This window comes from Gambusia affinis, linkage group LG09, assembly GCF_019740435.1.
Source record: "Gambusia affinis linkage group LG09, SWU_Gaff_1.0, whole genome shotgun sequence".
Lineage (NCBI taxonomy): Eukaryota > Metazoa > Chordata > Actinopteri > Cyprinodontiformes > Poeciliidae > Gambusia > Gambusia affinis.
Window position 1 is genome coordinate 980,882 of NC_057876.1, and position 20,835 is coordinate 1,001,716.

At 39.6% G+C, this 20,835-nt stretch overlaps 1 protein-coding gene across 1 annotated transcript in view; it reads right to left on the reverse strand.

Annotated features, from left to right (window-relative positions):
• Nucleotides 1-744: 744 nt before the first annotated feature.
• The window catches only part of gfra3 (GDNF family receptor alpha 3), a 49,704-nt gene continuing 29,613 nt past the window's right edge, over nucleotides 745-20,835 (reverse strand). Inside the window, exons 3-8 of the mRNA XM_044127319.1 lie at nucleotides 19,310-19,381; nucleotides 18,130-18,484; nucleotides 17,497-17,606; nucleotides 15,688-15,822; nucleotides 12,711-12,847; nucleotides 745-5,006 (exon numbers count right to left, since the gene is read on the reverse strand). Of these exons, the coding sequence (XP_043983254.1) occupies nucleotides 4,785-5,006; nucleotides 12,711-12,847; nucleotides 15,688-15,822; nucleotides 17,497-17,606; nucleotides 18,130-18,484; nucleotides 19,310-19,381 (1,031 nt within the window). The 3' untranslated portion in view covers nucleotides 745-4,784. The remainder of the gene's footprint in view (nucleotides 5,007-12,710; nucleotides 12,848-15,687; nucleotides 15,823-17,496; nucleotides 17,607-18,129; nucleotides 18,485-19,309; nucleotides 19,382-20,835) is intronic.

The following is a 20,835-nucleotide window of genomic DNA, read 5'->3' on the forward strand; positions in this document are numbered from 1 at the left end:
CACTTCACGTTACTGGCACTTACCGGGGGTTTATTCCTTTTTGCTGAACATAAAAAGGAATAAAATGACAGAAACCTCTAAAGATGATTCTCCAATTATATTATTTTAAAGACTAATTCTGACATTCGGCCAGGAGTTAGTTGTGCCTTTTTATTTTGATTTCAGAATTCCACAGTTGTATCTAACCCATGGTGTTTATAACAGAGATTCACACTCGTTATTCTCAGGGACCAATTTAGTCCTGCTGACTCCCATTAAAACCACTTGTCATATTCAATAAACTAGAATATAAATTAAAAGTACCTCTTGAAAATAATTACTTTTAACAACATTATCACATTTTCATTAACAGCAACAGGAAAATCATAATAATTAGTAAAAAAAATATAAAGGTTGGGAAACTGTGTGTAATATAATGTGTTTCACTAAGTGATAAAGTTTCTAAAATAAAATGACTTCAGTAATATTCTAATTCATTGATGGGCTTGTACTGTAATCATGCCAATGTTCTATTATATATTTTTCAGGAGTCCATCGCTGGGGTGGGTTGGGGGCCTCAGGGGCCATCAAAACACTGACAAAACAACCCATCAGTCTGTTTTCAAATGAAACTAAAACTGTTTAAAGTTTATATATATATATATATATATATATATATATATATATATATATATATATATATATATATATATATATATATAATAAGATTACTGAATTATTATTATTATGAATTATTGACTGTAGTAACCTCATCCTGCCATTTCCCTTATTATTCCATAAACACATGGAGAGACAGTTTTTACCCTACAGCAATAACAAAACTAAATGCAATCAAAAACAACCATTAATCATCATGACTGTTGTGTGTGTGAATGTGGCTATTCTTATTTCTTAGTTTTTTATCAGTTATTTGTTATGTATTTCTTACATTGTGTGTAAATTGTGAGAGTTATTTTTAAGCATATGTACTGACTGATGGCACTGCTTAAATTTCGTTGTTCTTGTGACAATGACAATAAAGATTTATCTATCTATCTTGCATATTTTCTGTTTTGTATTGAAAAAACTGAGTTTTCATGACAAAAAGAAGATAAACACCTATAATAATTTATTGTATCTGTTCTCTTCTAAAACTATTTTCTGACCTCACTTCCTTTTTCTGACCACTTGCACTTTTTCCTCTTTTGTTTTCTCCTGTGTGCATCTCGTTCTTCTTGCCTTTTGTGTCTTTTTCATTTCTAAATGAGTGATAACCTGGTTCCATCAGTCTTCACACCCTTAAGCTATGAAGTACCTTTTGATTTAATTTGAATTAATTAGTGTATTAATTAATTTTCCCCATAATTTGCCTTTTCATTTCTTCCTAATAACTAGCTCCATTGTTGTCTCCAGTAAGTTGTTGGAGTCTTTCTCGTTTCCTTCCGCTCTTCCTCTCCTGTCATGCCTCTCCTCTTCCCCATTCCTCCTCCTCCCCCTTGCCCTCCGCTGTCACTGCCACCAGTAAGATGGAAGTTAATTTCACACACTCCCCAGGAATAAGGAAAAAGAACAAGAAGAAAAAAAATTGTGTCAGCAAAAGATTTATATGACACAGAAAATCAAGAGCCTGCGATTCTCTCTGCTGTTTGTGCTCCAGGGTCCTTTCTGTTCTCGCTATAGCACACTGTTTCTAAAACTGCCTGATGTACACCTCCCTCCACCACACACACACACACACACACACACACACACACACGCCCCCACACGCACGCCTCCCACCCTGCCCTCTCCACAGGAGCCTGTCAGATGATAAAGAGATGTTGTCAGGGACTGATTATCAGCCTCCCAACTAAAAACAAGTAAAACATCAAACGCACAAAGACCACTCAGGGACTTGGCCTTATTTTTTTTTCTTAATTTCTCCTTCATATCTCTCTTTCTCATTCCCTTTACAGTGTCTCAGTCTTTGTCAGAAGTGAGTGTTTTTATTCCAAGTCTGTATGTGTTTTTTTTTTTTTTTTGCCTGCTGGGGAGCAATTTGATTTGTTCTGCCATTTTATTTTAGAGCTCATATTGTTTCTTGTGTATTGTTTTTATTATGACGGCTTAATTCATATCGGCGCCTGTAGCGGCCGGGGCCCCGGTCCTGCATCACCAGGGAGGACGACGGGGACAGCAATAGAGCAATAAAGCCAGAAAGAGCTGCATTGGCTGAACGTGTGGGGAGGGGGTTGAGGGTTGGGGGGGGACCGAGTGTGCAAATGTGTGTGTATGCATCTTTTTTTTTTTTTTGCAGTGCTGACGTGGGTGGGAATGATGAAGCGCTGGAGTCGAATTATAACAAAGGACATTTGCATGTTTGATGCCTGAATGCTCGCGCACAAACACACAGATCACCAACCTGCTGCCTTACGTTCCTCACACACTGAGCGTCTGTCATTCATGCTGGCTGGAGAGTCTAGAGAACTCAGAATATCACTGCAAAATGTTCACGAGCATTAACCCCCCATGGCCCCGTCCCTCTCAGTCATGGTTAGGGTGACTCATTCACACCCAGTGGGACCAACAACAGGCTCTGACCGAAGCTGTGGGGTTTTCACATGCAACCACTTAAACCAGTTTGCACCAGTTCCTCACTTACTGACTCATATGCATAAATTCAAACTAGAGGTGGGACTGGATTGAAATTTTTAATGGAGTTAATTCCAGGGTGTGTAGTTAATTAATTGCATTTTAATCGAAGACTATATATTGACAAAACAGTTATCATTTCACATCAGAAACCCCTTTTTGCTGCTAAATTACAGAATAAATAAACATGTGAGCTCAACAACAAATATAGCCTATTTATAGTTTTTTAATTTATTATTTACATTCTCCAACCATCAGATCGGAGCAAAATGTTCTTCTATCCTTTTCAGAAACTCCTGATATTTCATGGAGCTTCTATAGATGTTGACATTAGCGTTAGCATCAGCTTCGGCTACATGTTTAGAATTGAGATGCTATTTTAGGATTGAATAACTTTGTTGATAGGCTAACTACTTTTAGCACAACTTGAACACAACAATAGTCTTTTCCAGCGTCCAATCAGATTGGTTTTTGAAGTAAAAGTGAAGACCCCATTGGGCCAGGCGAAGCGGCTTTGTCTGTGGTTAGCGCCTCTCGCTTGTGTGGCATAGCAGAAACACATGAATACAAAGATTACACTTAAAACTATTGCATGTAAAAAACAAAAAGTTGATTTATTGCATCAAGATTTGGATCTTGTCAATGTAAATAATTAATAAAAATGAACAAATTAAGATACCCAATGCAGTGGGATAAATGAATTCTACACTAAAGATATGACAATATTTGACTTTATGAGCTTTCACATGTTTTTTATTCCACACATTTTGGGATGGACAAAAAACCTTCTCAGACAGACACCATCAGTAGCTCTTCCCGGCCAACTCAGCTTTCATACAAAAAAATATACTTTTGAATAAAAATCTGAAATTGTCACGTGTTCTTTGGCCATCTTTACTCTGATACCCCTAAATAAATCAAGTACAACTAATTGCCTCCAGAAGTAATCCTAATAAATCTTATTTCGACTATTGCAGCATATCCATCAATGATTACTTTAGTTTGTTTGTTTGCAGTATCGCATTTAATGAAAATGGCAAAATTCTAAATAACTTCCATAATTTTGCAAACTTTTAATGTTCCTTGAGATGGTTTTTTAAAAACGAATTAATGAACTAAAGCAGGTGGAAACATGTTTCTGATGTAACAAACCATCCTATCTACTGGTAGGTCTGTGACTTACCAGAGACACAAAACTCTGAAGTATTTCTACCTCCATACCTATTTTGTTTTTCTTAATTTTTTTGTAAGAATTTAGAAGTTGTTTCAAAAGTCACATGACAATTGGGTGAAATCATAACTAATGAAATCCAAAAGTCATTTCCCTGTAGGGTTTCGTTTTCCTGATTCTGGGCTTACAGAAGCACAGGTAGTTTAACTCGCCCCACTGACGTCCTGCTCAGCTGACTGGAATACAGATTCTCCCATTTTAGAATTAAAAGCTGTAGTTTAAAGGAGTTCAAAAGTGATTTCCCCGAGGCAGACTTCCATGTTCTCCTGCATTTGGGGGAGCAGAGAGACAGCTCCACACAGGATTATTATACCTGCCTGGTATTCTAGCTGTAACTAGCATTTGAATAATAATTACTTAAACATCAAGGCAAATTTACAAAATGTGCTGATTTTAAGTAAATAACTCGCTCCATGCTAGACCTTTAACAACTTTTCTACCCATTTTCAAGCACATATGCCATGTTTGCAAATTGCTAGTGCTGGTGGTAGACATTTTGTGAACATTTTGTTTTGGCTACTTGCTTACGCATCAGCAGATTTCTGATGTATAATTTAAGCTAATGTGAAGCAGCCGTTCACAGATCCTGTCAGTGCCACTTCAAACAAAGAAACTATTATCTGTGTGCTCATTTTAAGTACATATTAAAGTATGCTCACTGGTTATAGGTAGCATGTGGAACCCCCTCTACCCCCAGTGACTGTAGTCAGAGCCAAATAAATAAAAAGTGCCATTTGCCATGTTTGGAGTGAAGAACAAAAACAAAGACAGGAGTCAAGAACCAAGAAGATGCTTCTGACAAAGAAAAGCAAAGTTCATTTCTTCCTACTGTTTCTTGAACCTTTTCAGCAATCGGACCAGTGTTATTTTCAGAACCATTTGATATGAGTGTGTACATGAAAGAGTGTGTATATGTCTGTGTGTGTATCTTCTATATATTGTTCTACCCCCAGCTGTGGGCAGTAGTTAGGAGCAGAAAAAGCAGCAGTACTGGTTTAGTGGGGCTGGCGCTGGGCGCTGCAGCGCCCCCTGCCTCAGATGAGCCCAGGTTGGAGACGGTGGCCCTCTCAGAGTACAGAGGGATCACATCAAACTGGCCACCTTCATCAGCCTCCTCCTCTTCCACCGTCTGTGTCAACTCCTCCTCTTCCTCACTCTCGACCACCTGTTGGGATGCAGGCAGAGTCAGTGAGAGCTGCAGCAGCATTTAGCAGCTTCAATAGATTTACATTATAGTTCTAGGATCAGTTGTGGACGACTGATTTTTTACACATTCATTTTAAAAGTTAAAGTACCAAAGCCCTTTGTTGTGCTGCTAAACATTACAGCATTCAAAACAAAACACAGCGGTTTTAAAATAAGTTTCTTCTGCGAAACTAGTCATCAACAAGTCCTATCAGGATGCAGACTCAGCATGCTAATGTTAGCCTAGCATTTCAGCAAAGTGCTCTGGGTACAAACATAGACAGCAGGAGATAGATGTTGAAAAACTCAGATATGGAGCCTCTGCTCCAGCTTCTCAAATGTAATTGGTGAGTGAATTAAGCAGAGAAGAATTAGAGTCCTTATGTACACCATGTAGCACTGATGGAATGTCGATTAGAAGAAAAATCTAAATAATAAATAATAAAAAGTCCATAGCTGTAATTTAACTCTCTCAGACAACAGCAAACATATTTCTTGGCCCCCAACAGAAATTGAATTGATGTTAATTGAATGAAACTGAATATCAGTCAGTGATGGAGTCTTTTACTCATTTTACCAGCAGATCACTTCCACCAGATTTTAGTACGAAACCTCTAAGCAACACCATGTTGCATGTTAGGTGACACTGGTGTCCCTGTTTTCACTAAAACAAATGTTTAACTACAGATTATAATGCAAATACTACACAGCCTGTTTGAGCTTTTTTCACTCAGTGTCTGACTGATCATTACTACTCTGACTTGATGGGTCGGTGGCGGTTCTGTTTTGGCTCCAACCATGAAGGACTGAGGTGGAGACAGAAAACAAGAGAGACGGGTAAAAACCCAGAATGCACTGCATGAACCCATTTTTATCTGTTTGCAGGAAGGAGTTTCACAGCATGAACACATGAAGTTGCTTTAAAAAAAACTCTAGATAATGTTAGTTAAGGATAAACAATTTAAAAAATCGCTGCGTTTTTTGCATTGTTGATGTTTGCATTGTGTCAGGTCAGAGCAGGGATGGGAGGAGAGATAGTTATCAGTGTTTAAGACTCTAGAGCAACAGGTGGTGTCAGCACTGATGGGCCACCATAAAGCATGACTTTATTCTGTTTTATGGGTATTTTTCCTTTTCTCTTGTCTCACTAACCTACATGAATTAAACCAACATTGGGAGTTTCAAACACAGCATTAAGAATCAATTGTCTAAAAGCCTATTGATTTTAAATTCAGAAAATAATTTAATAAAACAGTACTTTATTATAATGATTCCATATCTTTACTGCTGTTTTGCATGTGAACTGAATATTTGAACACTTAATATAGTCTTAAACTAATAACTCCAAATTCTTCACAATAAACCTTGTTTTGTAAACACACATTTACACTAATATGTGATATCACTACATCATTTCACTGGATATTGATTTTGCTTCATTTTTCTTCTGTTTTACATTTTTGTATTTTATTCCTTTTCTTTCTTTCAATTACATACTGAGCAAAAATATAAACGTCCCATGTCCAATATTATTGGCATGTGGAGTTAACGACTGTAAATGAGCATTTCCTGACATTTTATTGTGCAAAAGTAATATTTTTCTTGATTTGTGTATAATTCTTAATCCAACTTGCTGACAGTGAGCATTACTCAATGAGTTGTTATTTTTACTCAGTGCATGCATGGGGCATGTCCAGGGGGTGATCAGAAAACATGAGGATCAACTGGACAATCCCTGGACTGGGGACAATAAAAGGCTGCCCCAAAATGTCTAATTTTGTCACAAGTCATAATGCCTCAGATGTCGCAAGGTATCCTGGAGCGTGCCATTGGCGTGTTGGATGCAGGGATGTCCACTAGAGCAGTAGCTGCACAGCTCAATGTCCATAATCAGACCACGGGCCGTTTAAGACTTTCTTTCCAACAGACTAATGTAAATCGACCTCATCCTAGTCGGCCACTGTGACCACTCCAGCACAGGATCGCCACATCCCCCTCATCCATCTCCGAGATCGGCCAAGACCAGCGGCACACACAGCTGATGAGACTGCTGGTCTGCACAACAGACACATCACACCTCAGACTGTCTGTAAACACCTAAAAGAAGCCAATTTGGACAAAATCAAATTCCTCAACCTGACCCTTATCATGTTCAAAGGACTGTCAATCCGCCACAAATGGCCATATAACGATATTATCAATGCTGATATGAAGATCAGTAATTATTGAAAAAATACTTTGAGTTTGTCTATATATTGCATAACCCAAATGTTCATAAAACTCTTATGTTTGACATGGGGCATTTATGTTTCTGTTCTGTGTACTTGGTAGTTTAGTTCAGCGTTACAAGCGTAGTTAGAGTTTGACTGAAGACTGAAATCTTTTATTGCCTTCTGAAGTTTTTTGGGAAAAAACGTTGCCCATATTTATTCTCTACACTGTTGAAACCATAAGTTTTCATACTCCCAAAACAAAATAAATAAATAAATAAATAAGAACACTTTAAAAATACATTTCTGACATTGAGTTCATTATTGTGCCATTCTGCAAATAGAAATAAATGTAGTAATGCTAACCTAAAATAAGAGATGTTTGGTCTGATTTAAATTCAAAAGGTGTGTATGTGTTTTTATTCAGTATGTGTAAAAAGAAAAAAAAAAAAGAAAAAAAACCTTTCCATTTCCTATGTGCAGAGCCAGGCTCCATCAGTGGTGAACTACATCTATTGTTCTGACAAACTGCAAGTAGCCATAAAACAACAGACTGAAAGATATTTGGCTGTTATTTTCTGTCCCTCAACTTTACAATTTTGCTCTAAATTAGTAATTTTGTTAATAATTGCCTTTGGCACTTAGTAGTTAATAGTTATTCACAGCCAACCCACATCCATTGTTGTATAACATTCTCTTGCAGGATAGAAAGGTCGCGGTTGTTAGCATGCTATACTCTGTCACAGTAGGAAGGATGAACGTAAGAGAAGATCCTTTGGCCAACTTCAGAAAGTTTTGTTTGCAGTATGAATTAAATGTGTTCCTTTTGATCACAGCCTTGATGGAAATGAGTCGGTGCAGCATTGAGCCCGTTGTTAGTGCTGGGGATTCCCAGCTGTTTATTCTCAATAATATGCAAAAACATCTGGAGCAGCTCAAGGCGCATGCTAGGTATTGTTAATTATACACCTCTCTGTCATTCTCAGTGAAACACTGCCTTTGTTACACTCATGGCTGACTTTATGCAGGTTCCATCTCTGACTTGTATTGTTATTGGTTTAATTATTTTTGCTGTTGAACATCTTGTCAGACAGTTACAGGAGACAAACAGGCCAGGGAGTTTTGGCCACAGACACACCCTGTGATTTAGTGTTTCCTCTTTTTGTAAAATAACTAAGGCTGTGAACGACAATATGGTAACGCATGCAATTAATCGGAATATTATAAGGCATTAATATTACATGGCACTGATTAATCGATTGACCAATTCTGACCTATCAATCAATCAATCAATCAAATTTTATTTGTATAGCACATTTCAGCATCAAGGCATTTCAAAGTGCTTTTCATCATATCAAACACAGAAACACAATGCAACATAGAATCAATAATCAAAACATGACATTAAGTCAGGATCCATCAGTAAATTAGTAATTGATTACGTTTCAAATACAATCCTAAACAGGTTGGTTTTTAGTCCAGTTTGCATCCATAACAGGATTACCTGTTACACTCCTACTGTGTTATATGGAACAAAATACCTATTGTTATTTTTATTCCCACTCCGCTCACAATCACACAGTTTAAAACGATGACGACGATAAACAGCCTTTCAAAGGGCTTCCAACAAGAGGCTCTGTACAACTCTTTCACAGAATTTTCAGCAGGGACTCCACCGTCCCTCATGGATTTTTGTGCAATTGTAACATAGAATCAAAAATCAAAACACGACATTAAGTCAAGTTCCATCATTAAATTTGTAATTGATTACATTTCAAATACAACTCTAAACAAGTGGGTTTTTAGTCAAGATTTAAAGGAAGTCAGTGTTTCAGCTGTTTTACAGTTTTCTAGAAGTTTGTTCCAGATTTGTGGTGCATAGATGCTGAATGCTGCTTTTCCTCGTTTGGTTCTGGTTCTGGGGATGCAGTGCAGATAAGCGACTGAAGATAAACGCATGGATGAGTTTCTCTAGATCTGGCTGAGACATTAGTCCTTTAATCCTGGAAATGTTCTTCAGGTGATAGAAGGTCGACTTGTAACTGTCTTTATGTGGCTCTGAAGGTTCACGTCAGAGGTCATCACTACTCCCAGGTTTCTGGCCTGATTGCTGGTTTTTAGTTGTAATAACTGAAGCTGTGCACTGACTCTGGATCGTTCCTCTTTACGTCCAAAAATAATAACTTCAGTTTTGTTATTACTGATTGATCAAATGATTAATCAATAATAACATTGACTGATTAATCAAATGACATCTAACAGCCTACCTCCTGCTGAGGGTTACCCAGTTCACAGCAGCGCGTTATGGACTCAACACATGGGAAGCGACAAATGATAGCAAAAGGTGAAAGGTTTCCATAACAACAGACAGCAACAAAAGTTGAATATTTTCAGCTTCCTTGTGTTGCTTCACTAGCCCGGGTGTGAACATCTGCATGTATGAGCTCAGATTATCTCATGCTTGAATCAGGCCGGTCAGACGGCTGGATGAGGACAAGCGGCTGTCGCCTCTTCACACAAGATCCAGACAAAACAACATTTCTAGATTAACATTTAAAACAAAATGGCTTCCTTTAAACATACCTGAATATACAAATCTGGAAAACTGAGGATCTCTAGGCATGTTTGGTTTGAGACAAAAAAAACTTTTTTTGAAAATGTGCAGACAGCAGGTGGTTTTTGATGTGGGCTATGTGGGCAGTTGCCTAGGGTGGCATCAGAAAGGGTTAGAGAACCCAACAACTAAAATGGAATCTGTCATTTGGCTCCTGAACAAGTTTGCTACTCGTATGGATGTGTTGTGCAATAACTGAAACTTTATCATGGTCTGTTCCACACAGAATAAGTTTCCTTTAGTTGCTGTTCAGTACTGGGAGACTACATTAACTGCTTTCAGCTACAGGAGAAAAATCTGATAATTATTTGCATTTTAATTCTGTTTTACGGGAATGGAAGAACCACAAATGCATGAAAATTTACATTTCAAGCTGACAAAGTTAGGTATACTGATTAATCGTGATGAATCGCAGCATCAGACTGTGATTAATCTGATTGTAAAACAAATTCATTGACTGACAGAATTAAAAATAACAATAAAATGTCAGAATTTCCAGTCCAACCCAGAGACACTCTGTCCAGTGTGTCCTGACCCGTCCCCCGGCCCGTCCCCCGGCCCGTCCCCCGGCCCGTCCCCCGGCCCGTCCCCCGGCCCGTCCTCCGGCCCGTCTCCTGTACCTCCTCTGGGACGTTTCTGAAACATCTCCTGATGGAGGTGTCCATGAATGTAAAACTCAGAATTTAATTTCTAAAATGCTAAATTCTTTTTCTCAGATCAGTAATTCTAATGGGAAGGTTTATTCTGATTTAATGGTAGACAGTGAGGAGAATGTGTTTTTTATACAGTACCTGTCACTATCAGGTTTCTGACACCATCACAGACATCCTATTCATTAGTTATTGAGTTTTTTGCTCTTTGTTTTCTCTTTTAGAAAGGCAATCTCTAGGACTTCTGAATGGGAAACAAACTCTAAAAGAAAAGCAATAATGCAATATTTTGTTTCCTGTTAAAAGGGGGGAAACACAAATACACTTATCTGCAAAAGAGACAATTAACAGAGCACTACTGTTCCCCTACCTTCTCACATTTATCTGTATCCACTGTGAAAATGCAGCATTTATAGCACAGAAAAGTTTCAACTCTCCTAATTTGAAGCATAAACTTTAAATTCCTGAGACAAAAAAAGTCAATTTATAGAAAGAACTGAAAGCTTCTCAAAGAGACCAAATGAGCATCTGAGTGACAGACTGATGAGGAGATGAGGAGCAGGTATACCCACTGGAGGCTTTAGGAATTTGAAAACAAAAACAAAATGAAAGTCAACGGCGAACGAATGCAGGGACTGAAAGGAGGATAAAGGAATTGAAGGAGGAACGAAGGAAGGAAGAGGAAGAGGATTGCAGGGGGAGAAAGAAAAACAGACAGGTGACATATGGGTATGAATAAATTCATACTAATGGAGCAGTCCTTCCAACAAACACCTCATCTAATCTGCTCACTGGGAGAGAGACACAGACAGACAGGGATGGGATGAGAGAGCGAGCGATTGGAGCAAAGTTGGAATTCCCTCTTGTCTGACGGCCCAGATTATCTCTGGCAGCGAGGCACACCGGGAGCCGGAGAGTCGGGAGCCACGGGAGCCACAGGAGATTGTGGTCCAGCCAAGGCAGCGGGAGCCAGGCCAGTGATTGGATTGGACCGGGTTGGACAGTCCAAGCTGGACAAGGGCAGCCAGGAGCCAGGGCTCTCAGACCGTAGGTGTTCCTGCCGCACTTCAGCATGTGTCTGTGCCCACGCCACAGTTTGCACATTAACAGGCTGGCAGACGGAGAGCAAACAGGGCTGGAGTGAAAACACCACAGGGCCAGAACTCCGCCGTTAGACAGAGACTGGTGGAATCTGATTGGCTTTAAAGACAAAGTCAAAGACAATCTCACAATGATTGTTTCTCGGCTAACACGAAATAAACAGTGGGAAAGAAATGAATGGCATCCTGGGATCCTGTGTAAAGTTAATCACAAGTCTCCCGTTCCGTCCAGCAGCAGACTGTGTTTGGCAGGTCGAACTGCTGCTGTAGTTTGTAGGAGGAAAGATTTCTATTTGTTTCATAAATAAAGCCATCACTATTCATAGCTTGTCTGTCCTGATTTTGCCTTGAGAGTAACTCAGACACGCTCCCTGAACATCACAAACATCATGTGCAACAAATGATACTTATTTAGGATTTTTCAGATGGTACGCTGAGAGCCAGGCTTTACAGAAGAGTTAGGTAGAGGAGTCGATTCTCTAGAACCTTCTGATGGGTTTCTGCGTTAACACACCTCAGGTCATCAGTGGCAGTGTGTAGAACTTCACTGCATGCTGACCCAGATCATTTGATCCACATGTGTTGACCAGTGGTGGAAGTTGTGTTCACACGGAAACTCAACTCCATTTTTACTTTTTTTTTCTTTTCCCAAGTGTATTTTCTCTTTCCCAGTAGCCACATTTTCAGCTTTCCCCACAAAATAATAATCAGATTTGTGTCACTTTCATATGCGGAACTAATTCTAACATTCATCCGATTGTAGATTGAATGGTATGGATTGGATTCTGCAAACATTTTAACCAAAGAATCTTTTAATTCGTGACTTAATGACGATGTTATTGTCTTCTGTTTTTGTTGTAGCCTCTGTGTGCTGCTGCCAGTCTTGGCCAGGATTCTCTTATAAAAGAGACTTTCAATCTCAGTGAGGTGATCCTGGTAGAATAAAGGTTAAATAAAAATCAAATACATTCTCATGTAGCTGTGGTCACTAATCCCCGCAAATACTAGAGCTCCACTCTATAGGATTTACAGTCCATGTATTCTGGATTCTAGACTCTATAATCTCACCAACATAACTCATTTGAAATGTGAACACGATGATATACTCACATCATTGTTGAGCTCAGGCAGGTGGTTACTGTTCAGCAGCTCGTCCTTCTGGACCAGTGGAGATGGTCTGGGAGCGGGGGGCTGACTGGGGTCAGAGGGCAGCGATCCTGGGTTTCCCATCCAGCTGATGGAGTTCCCTGTCCACACACACACATCAACACATCACCTCTGAGCAGATGTGGGAAAAGAAAGCCCCCAGCCTTCAGGAGCCTGACAGCTGAGTGGGAACACGGATCCCAGATCTTCAGATTCAGGATTGGAATGAAATCAGAGCAAACATCATAGTTAAATGTTAGTCTAACTAGTCTGGGTGTTTGCTGCGGTGGGGCTAAGATTGGTGCCGGTGTGCGTGGGTGGGTGTGTGTGTGTGTGTGGGTGCGTGTGCGTGTGTGTGTGTGTGTGTTCGCTGTGATGCAGCATCTGAGTGGGTGTGAACCAACATATCTATCTGGCAGGTTTATTGTCGGAGCCATCGTCAGCTTGATAAATCAGTTTTATGGGATGTGTCCTGACGAATTGATCCAGGCTTTAGTGTTCGGACAAACAGCTCAGCGTGTATCGATAAACCCACCTGACAGCCGCTGTGATTGACTGACAGGTGGAGGACTTCATGTTCCCGCTTCCCTCTCAGAGCCAACAGGCTCCTCGTGGCGGTGAGAGCCTTTCAGATGCTAAGACTGGAGCGTGCCGCTGCCATAAAGCTGCAGAGTGCTGCTCCCACTGTGAGGACGGCTGCAGGAGGCAGGAGGAAGCCAACCAGTCGCATTCAACTGCCACTGTGTCAGAGTCACTTTTTCATTTGCTCTCTTTGAGCTCTTTCTTTGGTTCTCTTAGGCAAGACAAATAAAACATGTTTTCTTAGTTCGGATTAGCCAAATCACTGCATTGAAGGAAACATGGTTTTATAGTAAACTATTTTCAAACACGCCTGCAACACCACGCAGAGCGTCATGGGAGACTGAGAAGCGTTTAACCATGTGAAATGATTTTCTTCTCTTTTTAGGCTCTGTTTCAGCAGAAACAAGCCGAACACAGGGCAGCTTAAGAAATGCCTTTAACTAAATCAGATCCTCACAGACACAGAGGACATGTATTGGCAGCTCTGCTGAGAATGTGAAAAAAGCCTTAAAATAAATTCTTATTTTATTTCAGTAGCATAATCTCACTAAAAACATATAGAATGAATTATTTTAACTACAATAATTTAGTGGCAAAATCATGTAAAACAAAATACAAACTGTAAAAATATTTACCTCCTTAAACCTACTAACTTCTATATTAGTCCCACCTAAATGTTTCAGATCATCCAACACATTTTAACATTATGAGAAGATTATCTAGTAAATGCAAACAGCAGATTTCAAATGGTGATTTCAGTTAATAAGGGAAAAGGTTATTTTTCAAATGTTAAATCACAAAGTCTATACTTTCCTTCCAGACTTTCTGCTAGAAAGCAGAATTGATAGTTCCATAAATTGTGGCAGGTTGAAAAACTGCTACCACCATGATGTTTTTAAAGGTAATGTTAGCTGAGCCAGGATGTAACAGGACTCTCATCTTTCAGAAAAGGTTCTCTGTTGCCTCATCAGTCTGGGTCTCAACAAGTCAAATTTATAACCATTTAATGGCTCTTTGAATAAAATTTAAAGCAAAACAAAAAAATAAAATAAAATAAACAAAGGGAATGGTTGGAGTATTCTGATGTATTACAATGAAGCATAGCATATGAGTCACAGAATCAGACACATTCAGGTTTGTCTGTTTATTAAGTGATAAATATGGTTTATAGTTCAATAGCTGCATGAAGAAAAGCTTATAAAAGACATCTAGTGAAGCCATGCCAGGGGAACATCTGACATTCCTGGGCTCTGTCCGTGGCTCCTGGCAGCAGCTTTGTGTTTCTCAAACTGGCTCTCTACAAGCTAGCTTAAAAGTTTTTGTGCACAGAATCCTCCCAGCCTGGTCTGGGCTGGGAAACCACTAGTGAAAGCAGATGTCGTCCAGACAACTGGAGATAACTTTGCAATTAACCCTTAACAGACACAAAAAATCATTTCGTATTCATCTCTCCTGTTAGCTAACAATCCCACTTTTCCCATTATAATGGATGGTAGAGGTGGTTTGGACTTCCTCCTCTCTGCTCTCCATCATGCCTCCTTTCCAACTCCTCTGAGATTTCTGGATTCAGAGAAGTTATTTCAGCTTTTCCGACCTTAATCAGCTGCTCCCTGTTATAAACCAGCCAGCTGCCAACCTGTTTTGTTACAATGCACTCTGTTGTGTCATAACTAAATAGGAAAGTATGAAAAATATAAAAACCAGTCCAGCCACACACTATCCAAAACAAGAAAGAACGGTTGTCCAAATAAATCAATTTTTTACCCAGAAAGACAGGAATGAAAGTTAAAACAATAAAAATATCTCAGTGAATGTACAAGTCCAACATGCTGCCACCCTGAGCAGCACAATCCTGGAATTCTGAATGAATGAATGAATGAACAAACATAAATTAGGTAGAATTCTAGAATAAATCTTTTAAGGGGGGCAATACTTTTTTGTAATAATATTTCTGGTGGAGGATTAATTGTACTATTAGGCATTTTTAAAATAAATGCTATTGAGGCAATATTCTTTTCAATCATGTTTTAAAAATGATCAACCATAAATTTATTTGGAGGATCTTTCTTTAGCAGAATTGTAAAAACACTCAGGGAATTCTCTCAAAATGATGGAATAATACCTTCAATATCTACTACTGAAGGTTTCTTCAGCACTAGATAAAACATGTTCAAACTGTTACTCATTGGCTGGACTGTGGAAAAATTTGACGAGAGATCAGGAATTCAAGTGTAAAATACCACTGTGGTGTTACGATGTGTTTGGGTGAGAACTGACAGGAACATGAACCTTTGATGGGCCAGTTAACGTGAATCCAGGACGAACAGAGAACACCAATCAGCACACAGACTGGACTCACGTAGGCAGCTGTTGTGGGTGAAAAGCTGCTGCAGCCGCAGACATTCCTGCCAGTCGTTGCCACTGCCCTCACAGTTGCACCACAGCGACACGTCAGCAGAGTTGTTGCTGATGTAGTTGGGAGTCATGATGGTTCCTGGAGGTCAGAATATCAGCACAGCATCAGGAAACATGTCTCCGGATACCCTGGATGTTTCTCTGGATTCGATACACACACTTTAATCTTGATTGTTTAAAATCAGAGAACGGGGATTGTGATTCTCTGACAGGGTGTGAAGAGTTATGTCCGTCTGAAAGCTCTGAGTCTGATCCAGAACTCGTCCATCACCAACAGAGCTGGCAGAAAGCCACTCAACACTCGACCATCCACATGCGTCTGTCAGCTGTCATCTCTCTTTACACTCTGTCTGGCCTCTCTTTACTTTGCTGCCCTGACCAGCTATCTCATACCCATCAACTCTCTGCTCTGCTGTTTTCTTCTCGCTATTTTTGCACAAATTCATTTGGCGTTGCAACAAGAATGTAGCAGTTATTCTGGGTCAATTAAGCTTTGCTGTTTTTTTGGCTTCAAACTTTAATCTTGAGTTTTCAAAGTCAGCGTTCCCATGAGACGAAGTTTTACTGCTACTAAATCAAACCATTCCCTTATAATGAAGCCCATTATTGCCAAAAGTGAGAAGACTCTACTTTACCCCATTAGATCACATTTATTCAATTCACAACTCGTTCTGAAACAATATCTAAACACTAATCTTGGCATATTTGAAAGTTAATGTTGAAATAAACATACTTATAGCTCAACATGCCTTTCTGCGTCCTGACAAAAGTTTCACAACAACCGTACGCATCACAACTGCTTCATTCATAGTGATGCTTTCATCAAGAGAAACATCCTGTTGGGTAAAATACTCCTGGACCGAGGCTGATTAACAAGCAAATAATCACAGTAGGATAAACAATCCTAATCAAGCATAAATTTAAGTGTTTGAAATTTGAAAAGAAAACTAAGCTCACAAGATTAACTTAATACAATCTGGAGTAAAGCTGTAACATATAATGTGGAAATAATGTCAACACTTCCAATATGGCCGACTGGGGGAGCAGCTACCCAGCACAAGTCAGGACGTTTCTCTAAACTGTCGATAGTGAATGTGTCAGTGAATGTGTCAGTTTTGTTTCTCAGTTTAACCTGTCAGATAAAATGACAACCAGCCTTTATGTTATCACTGCATTAGCAGAGGCAGCCATGCTCAGTGGGATGGCAGCAGCCACAGCGTTGGCCTAGCAGTTCCTCCAATTTACTTTGAGAGCATGGGAAATATTAAATACAGACTGAAATGTAACAATATCATTTTGTTTCCATTGATATTTATGTGGTGTGTTGACATAAGCAGGTTATATTAGTGAAGCATGTTTTGTTTTTTGGTTTTGTTTTTTTTTTTCAAAACTAATCTCATACATATAGAGGGCCTGATTGTCATTGGTGAGAGTCAGCGTTATTAAAATATCATTTTAGTCTCTTTATTAGCAGCTGAGAATAAAGCTGCAATATACAAGAAGAGTTGTTATTGTAGTGGCTTAATTTGACTTAAAAAAATAAAAATAAATAATAACTTGTTACGAAGAGTTTTAAAAGCCTGAACCTGGACCTTTAGAAATGTTAGTTTCCGGTTTCCTCTCTACGGTTTTTGGGCTTGAAAATCCACCTACATCATGTTGACTGTGGAGCTCCAGATTAATTACTGCCTGGTTCTTATACTGAGGCCAAGAAACAACATGAACATGTGATGTGTGCTCTCTGTGTCGGTACCTATAAGCCCAGCATAGGCTCGGAGGCAGAGGCCTGTTGAGTCTTTCAAACATCTGCTGGCTGTCAGTTGAGATGGTTGGCAGTTACTGAGGAAATCAGCAAGCCTGGACCTGGCAAAAACACAAACAGCTCCACATCAAATGGAAAAAGTGGGCAGAAAATTTAGGTGAATGATTTTAGGTGTGTCTGAATTTGGGTTAGACAGAAAAGTGTTTTTAGTTCAGTAACATTTTTCTCCACAGTGTTGACAGATTCTTGTTTATGTCCAAATTAATGTGTCTCCTTTCATTTCTGTGTTGTTCACAGAACCGTTTCTCATGTCAGGTGGAGGTGGCAGCAGCAGTGCAGGGGCAGATGCTGTTTTGATAGCTGATGTCAGCTGTTACACTTAAAGTTTGTCCAGAGTGGAAAAAAGGGAAAACATCTGTGACATTTATAAAATCGCCATCACCTCTGAAGGAAACATTGTGTTGAGCTCATATTCTTAAAAAATCACAAATGAAAAACAATCTCTGCCCTCTTTACCAGCAACTAGAAAAATTTAATAATTGTTCACACTCTTAGACAAACCCTAAAAAGTATGTTCACTGTAATTTGTAATGCTATAAACTACCATTTAGTCGAATGTCTAACCTGCAGAGGTCGTCTCGGCGACAGAAGCTCTGCTGGTGGAGGCAGTTAAGCTGCAGATTGTCTGCGTCCTGGTAGGAGCAGGAGGGTACGATGGTTTTTCTCCTCCTCTCTCCACACAGGGTGTTGGTGCAGGGGCAGAACAGGACGCCCAGGCTGTATTCCTCTGGGACCCGCTCCAGGAAGCGCCTGAGGGCCCGGTGGCACTTATACTGGTTGCATCGGCTGGTGTTGGGCATTGGCTTTGTGCAGGCCAACACGTATTCTGATCGAAGAGCACCGCACTTTTCATACAGGCCGCAGTCCTGTGCTGCTTTCAGGCACTGGTTCTCACCATCCAGCTGCATGAAGGATGAACCTGGAGGGGTGAACATGGACAGAATGGGACAAGAGCCAGCAACTAAATATGGTAAAAAACATGATATGATATTCTGTATCATATATCCTGCTTCCCCATTGTAGCCTGTGTCTGTTTTGCATGTAGAAACACATCAAACTGAAACCATCTGGCCTTTTTGATACATATTTACCAAATGGATCTCAATGTATTCAACTTAATTGAATTGTGCTGTATAAACTTAATTAATGTTTAGATGTAGCTGTTTCCAGATACACATTATGTTGGGCTGTGGTTGCCACTAAATACATTTTGTGTTAACTTGTACCAGATGTACATATTTACCTGTATGGTAATGTTGCAATTGTTATTAATACATATATGCATATGTTGTTTATAAACTAACAACAGCACTTTTACGTCTAATCTCTCAGTGGAGGATAGTAGAACTGGGTGATGTTCTCTGTCTTCCCGGTTTTAGTCAGAACACCAGCAGCAGCGCTCTGGATCAGCTGCAGCTGATTGATTGATGTTTTAGTCAGAACCTGTGAAGATGCTGCTGCAGTAATCAGTGGAACTAAAGATAAACACATGGAGGAGTTTCTCTAACACTGAGACATCAGACCTCTAATCCTGGAAATGTTCTTCAGGTGATAGAAGGCTGACTTTGTAACTGTCTTTATGTGGCTCTCAATGTTATGGTTAGAGGTCATCAATATTCCCAGATTTCACCCTGATCTCTAGTTTCCAGCTGTAATAACCAAAGCTGTGTTGACTTGTTTCTGATGACTGCTTTTAGTTAAGCTTTAAATATTTCACTCCATATTTCAAAGATGAGCATCTCACCGGACACTAAAGAGGCCATGCGAGAGTCAATCATAGAGTCATCATAGGGTGATATTTCCAGCTCCTCCTTTCCTGTGGAAAAAAGAGAAAAATTCAAATATTGGCAAAAGGATGATCTACATTCAGCAAGAATAGCAGCAGATTGAAAGGAATAAAAGTAGAACAGTTATTTGAGAAAACTGACAAAAACAGAAAAGCATCAGTTCGCCCTTCTTCCCATCCAAAGTGCATCATTATGAATTAGAACAACATTTAGTCTGCCAACCACAGTACCACAGTCAAACCAAAACAAGTTCACAGAAAGGTATGCTGCTACTTTAAATCAACTGGGAAAAGAGAAAAAATGACTCCATCCATCCATCCATCCATCCATCCATCCATCCATCCATCCATCCATGTCAGCCTGAGTCATTCTTATAATTCACATGTACCACCACTGTCGCAGAAAACTCTACAGATTACACCTATAGAACATAATGAATTTCACCAAAATTCAACAGAGGCATAGGTTAAAAATAATTCTGAGTTAAATGACTGATTAAAAGGATCTGAACCCAGTGGAAAATCAACTCAAAATATAAAGGAAGACTAAAATTTACTCAAATACGTAATCTGTCACGGAACCTTAATAGGATGTCAGACATAGCTGAACTTGGCTTAACTCTACTCTGCTCTGTCACCAAAATAAACGACCCTGAGATTTATTTAATTAGATCTGCAAATTAAACAGGACTGTGTATTTTCCAACAGCTCTCTGCACTGAACAGACTGAACATGTTCTTCCCAGGAGCTAATTGGGAGAACAAAGACCTCCTTCTGCTTTTCCTACAGAGCAGAGAGCTCCCCAACAGCAGAAACATCCAAAATGAAAAATGGTACTCACTGACTTGGTTTGGAGTTTCCTATCATAATTTCATACATGTGGCAGAGAGTAATCACTGGTGTAGATAAACAGGCATCCACTATACTGGCTTTGATGAACTGCTAGCCTCTAAATGTTACCTCCTGACAGACATACAGCCATACTTTACATATAACTCCTGCACCATGACTCCATTCAGTCCTTTACATTGTAATGCCTCCTGACCAAGTAAATGCTGACAAAATGGAACACTGACACTGGGACACTGAAATCAGTACATTCAGATACTGACTTTACAAGTGTTGAGTATTTCTTCTATTTTGGTAGCACCATCTCACAGATCTGACCTAACACAGGCAAAGCAATGTATGGACAGATGTCCATGTGTGTCAGTGTAGAAGAGCCTTACTGTCATGAACGTCTTTGTTTCCTGCTTCAGTCTTGTGCTCAGTATAGCCATCAACATCTACATGCCCCAAATGTTAGGATCTTACTGCTAAAAGTGAGCTTGTCATTACATCACTTCTGCCAGCTGGGCCTCAGAGATCTCCCTCATACAGTATTTTCTTTAAAGCAAGCCTCCTTATGTACCTCACCACTCAGCCAATGACAGCCGGAGATAGGAATCGGCCCCCAGCTACCTGTAAGGATAAGCATTAAATAC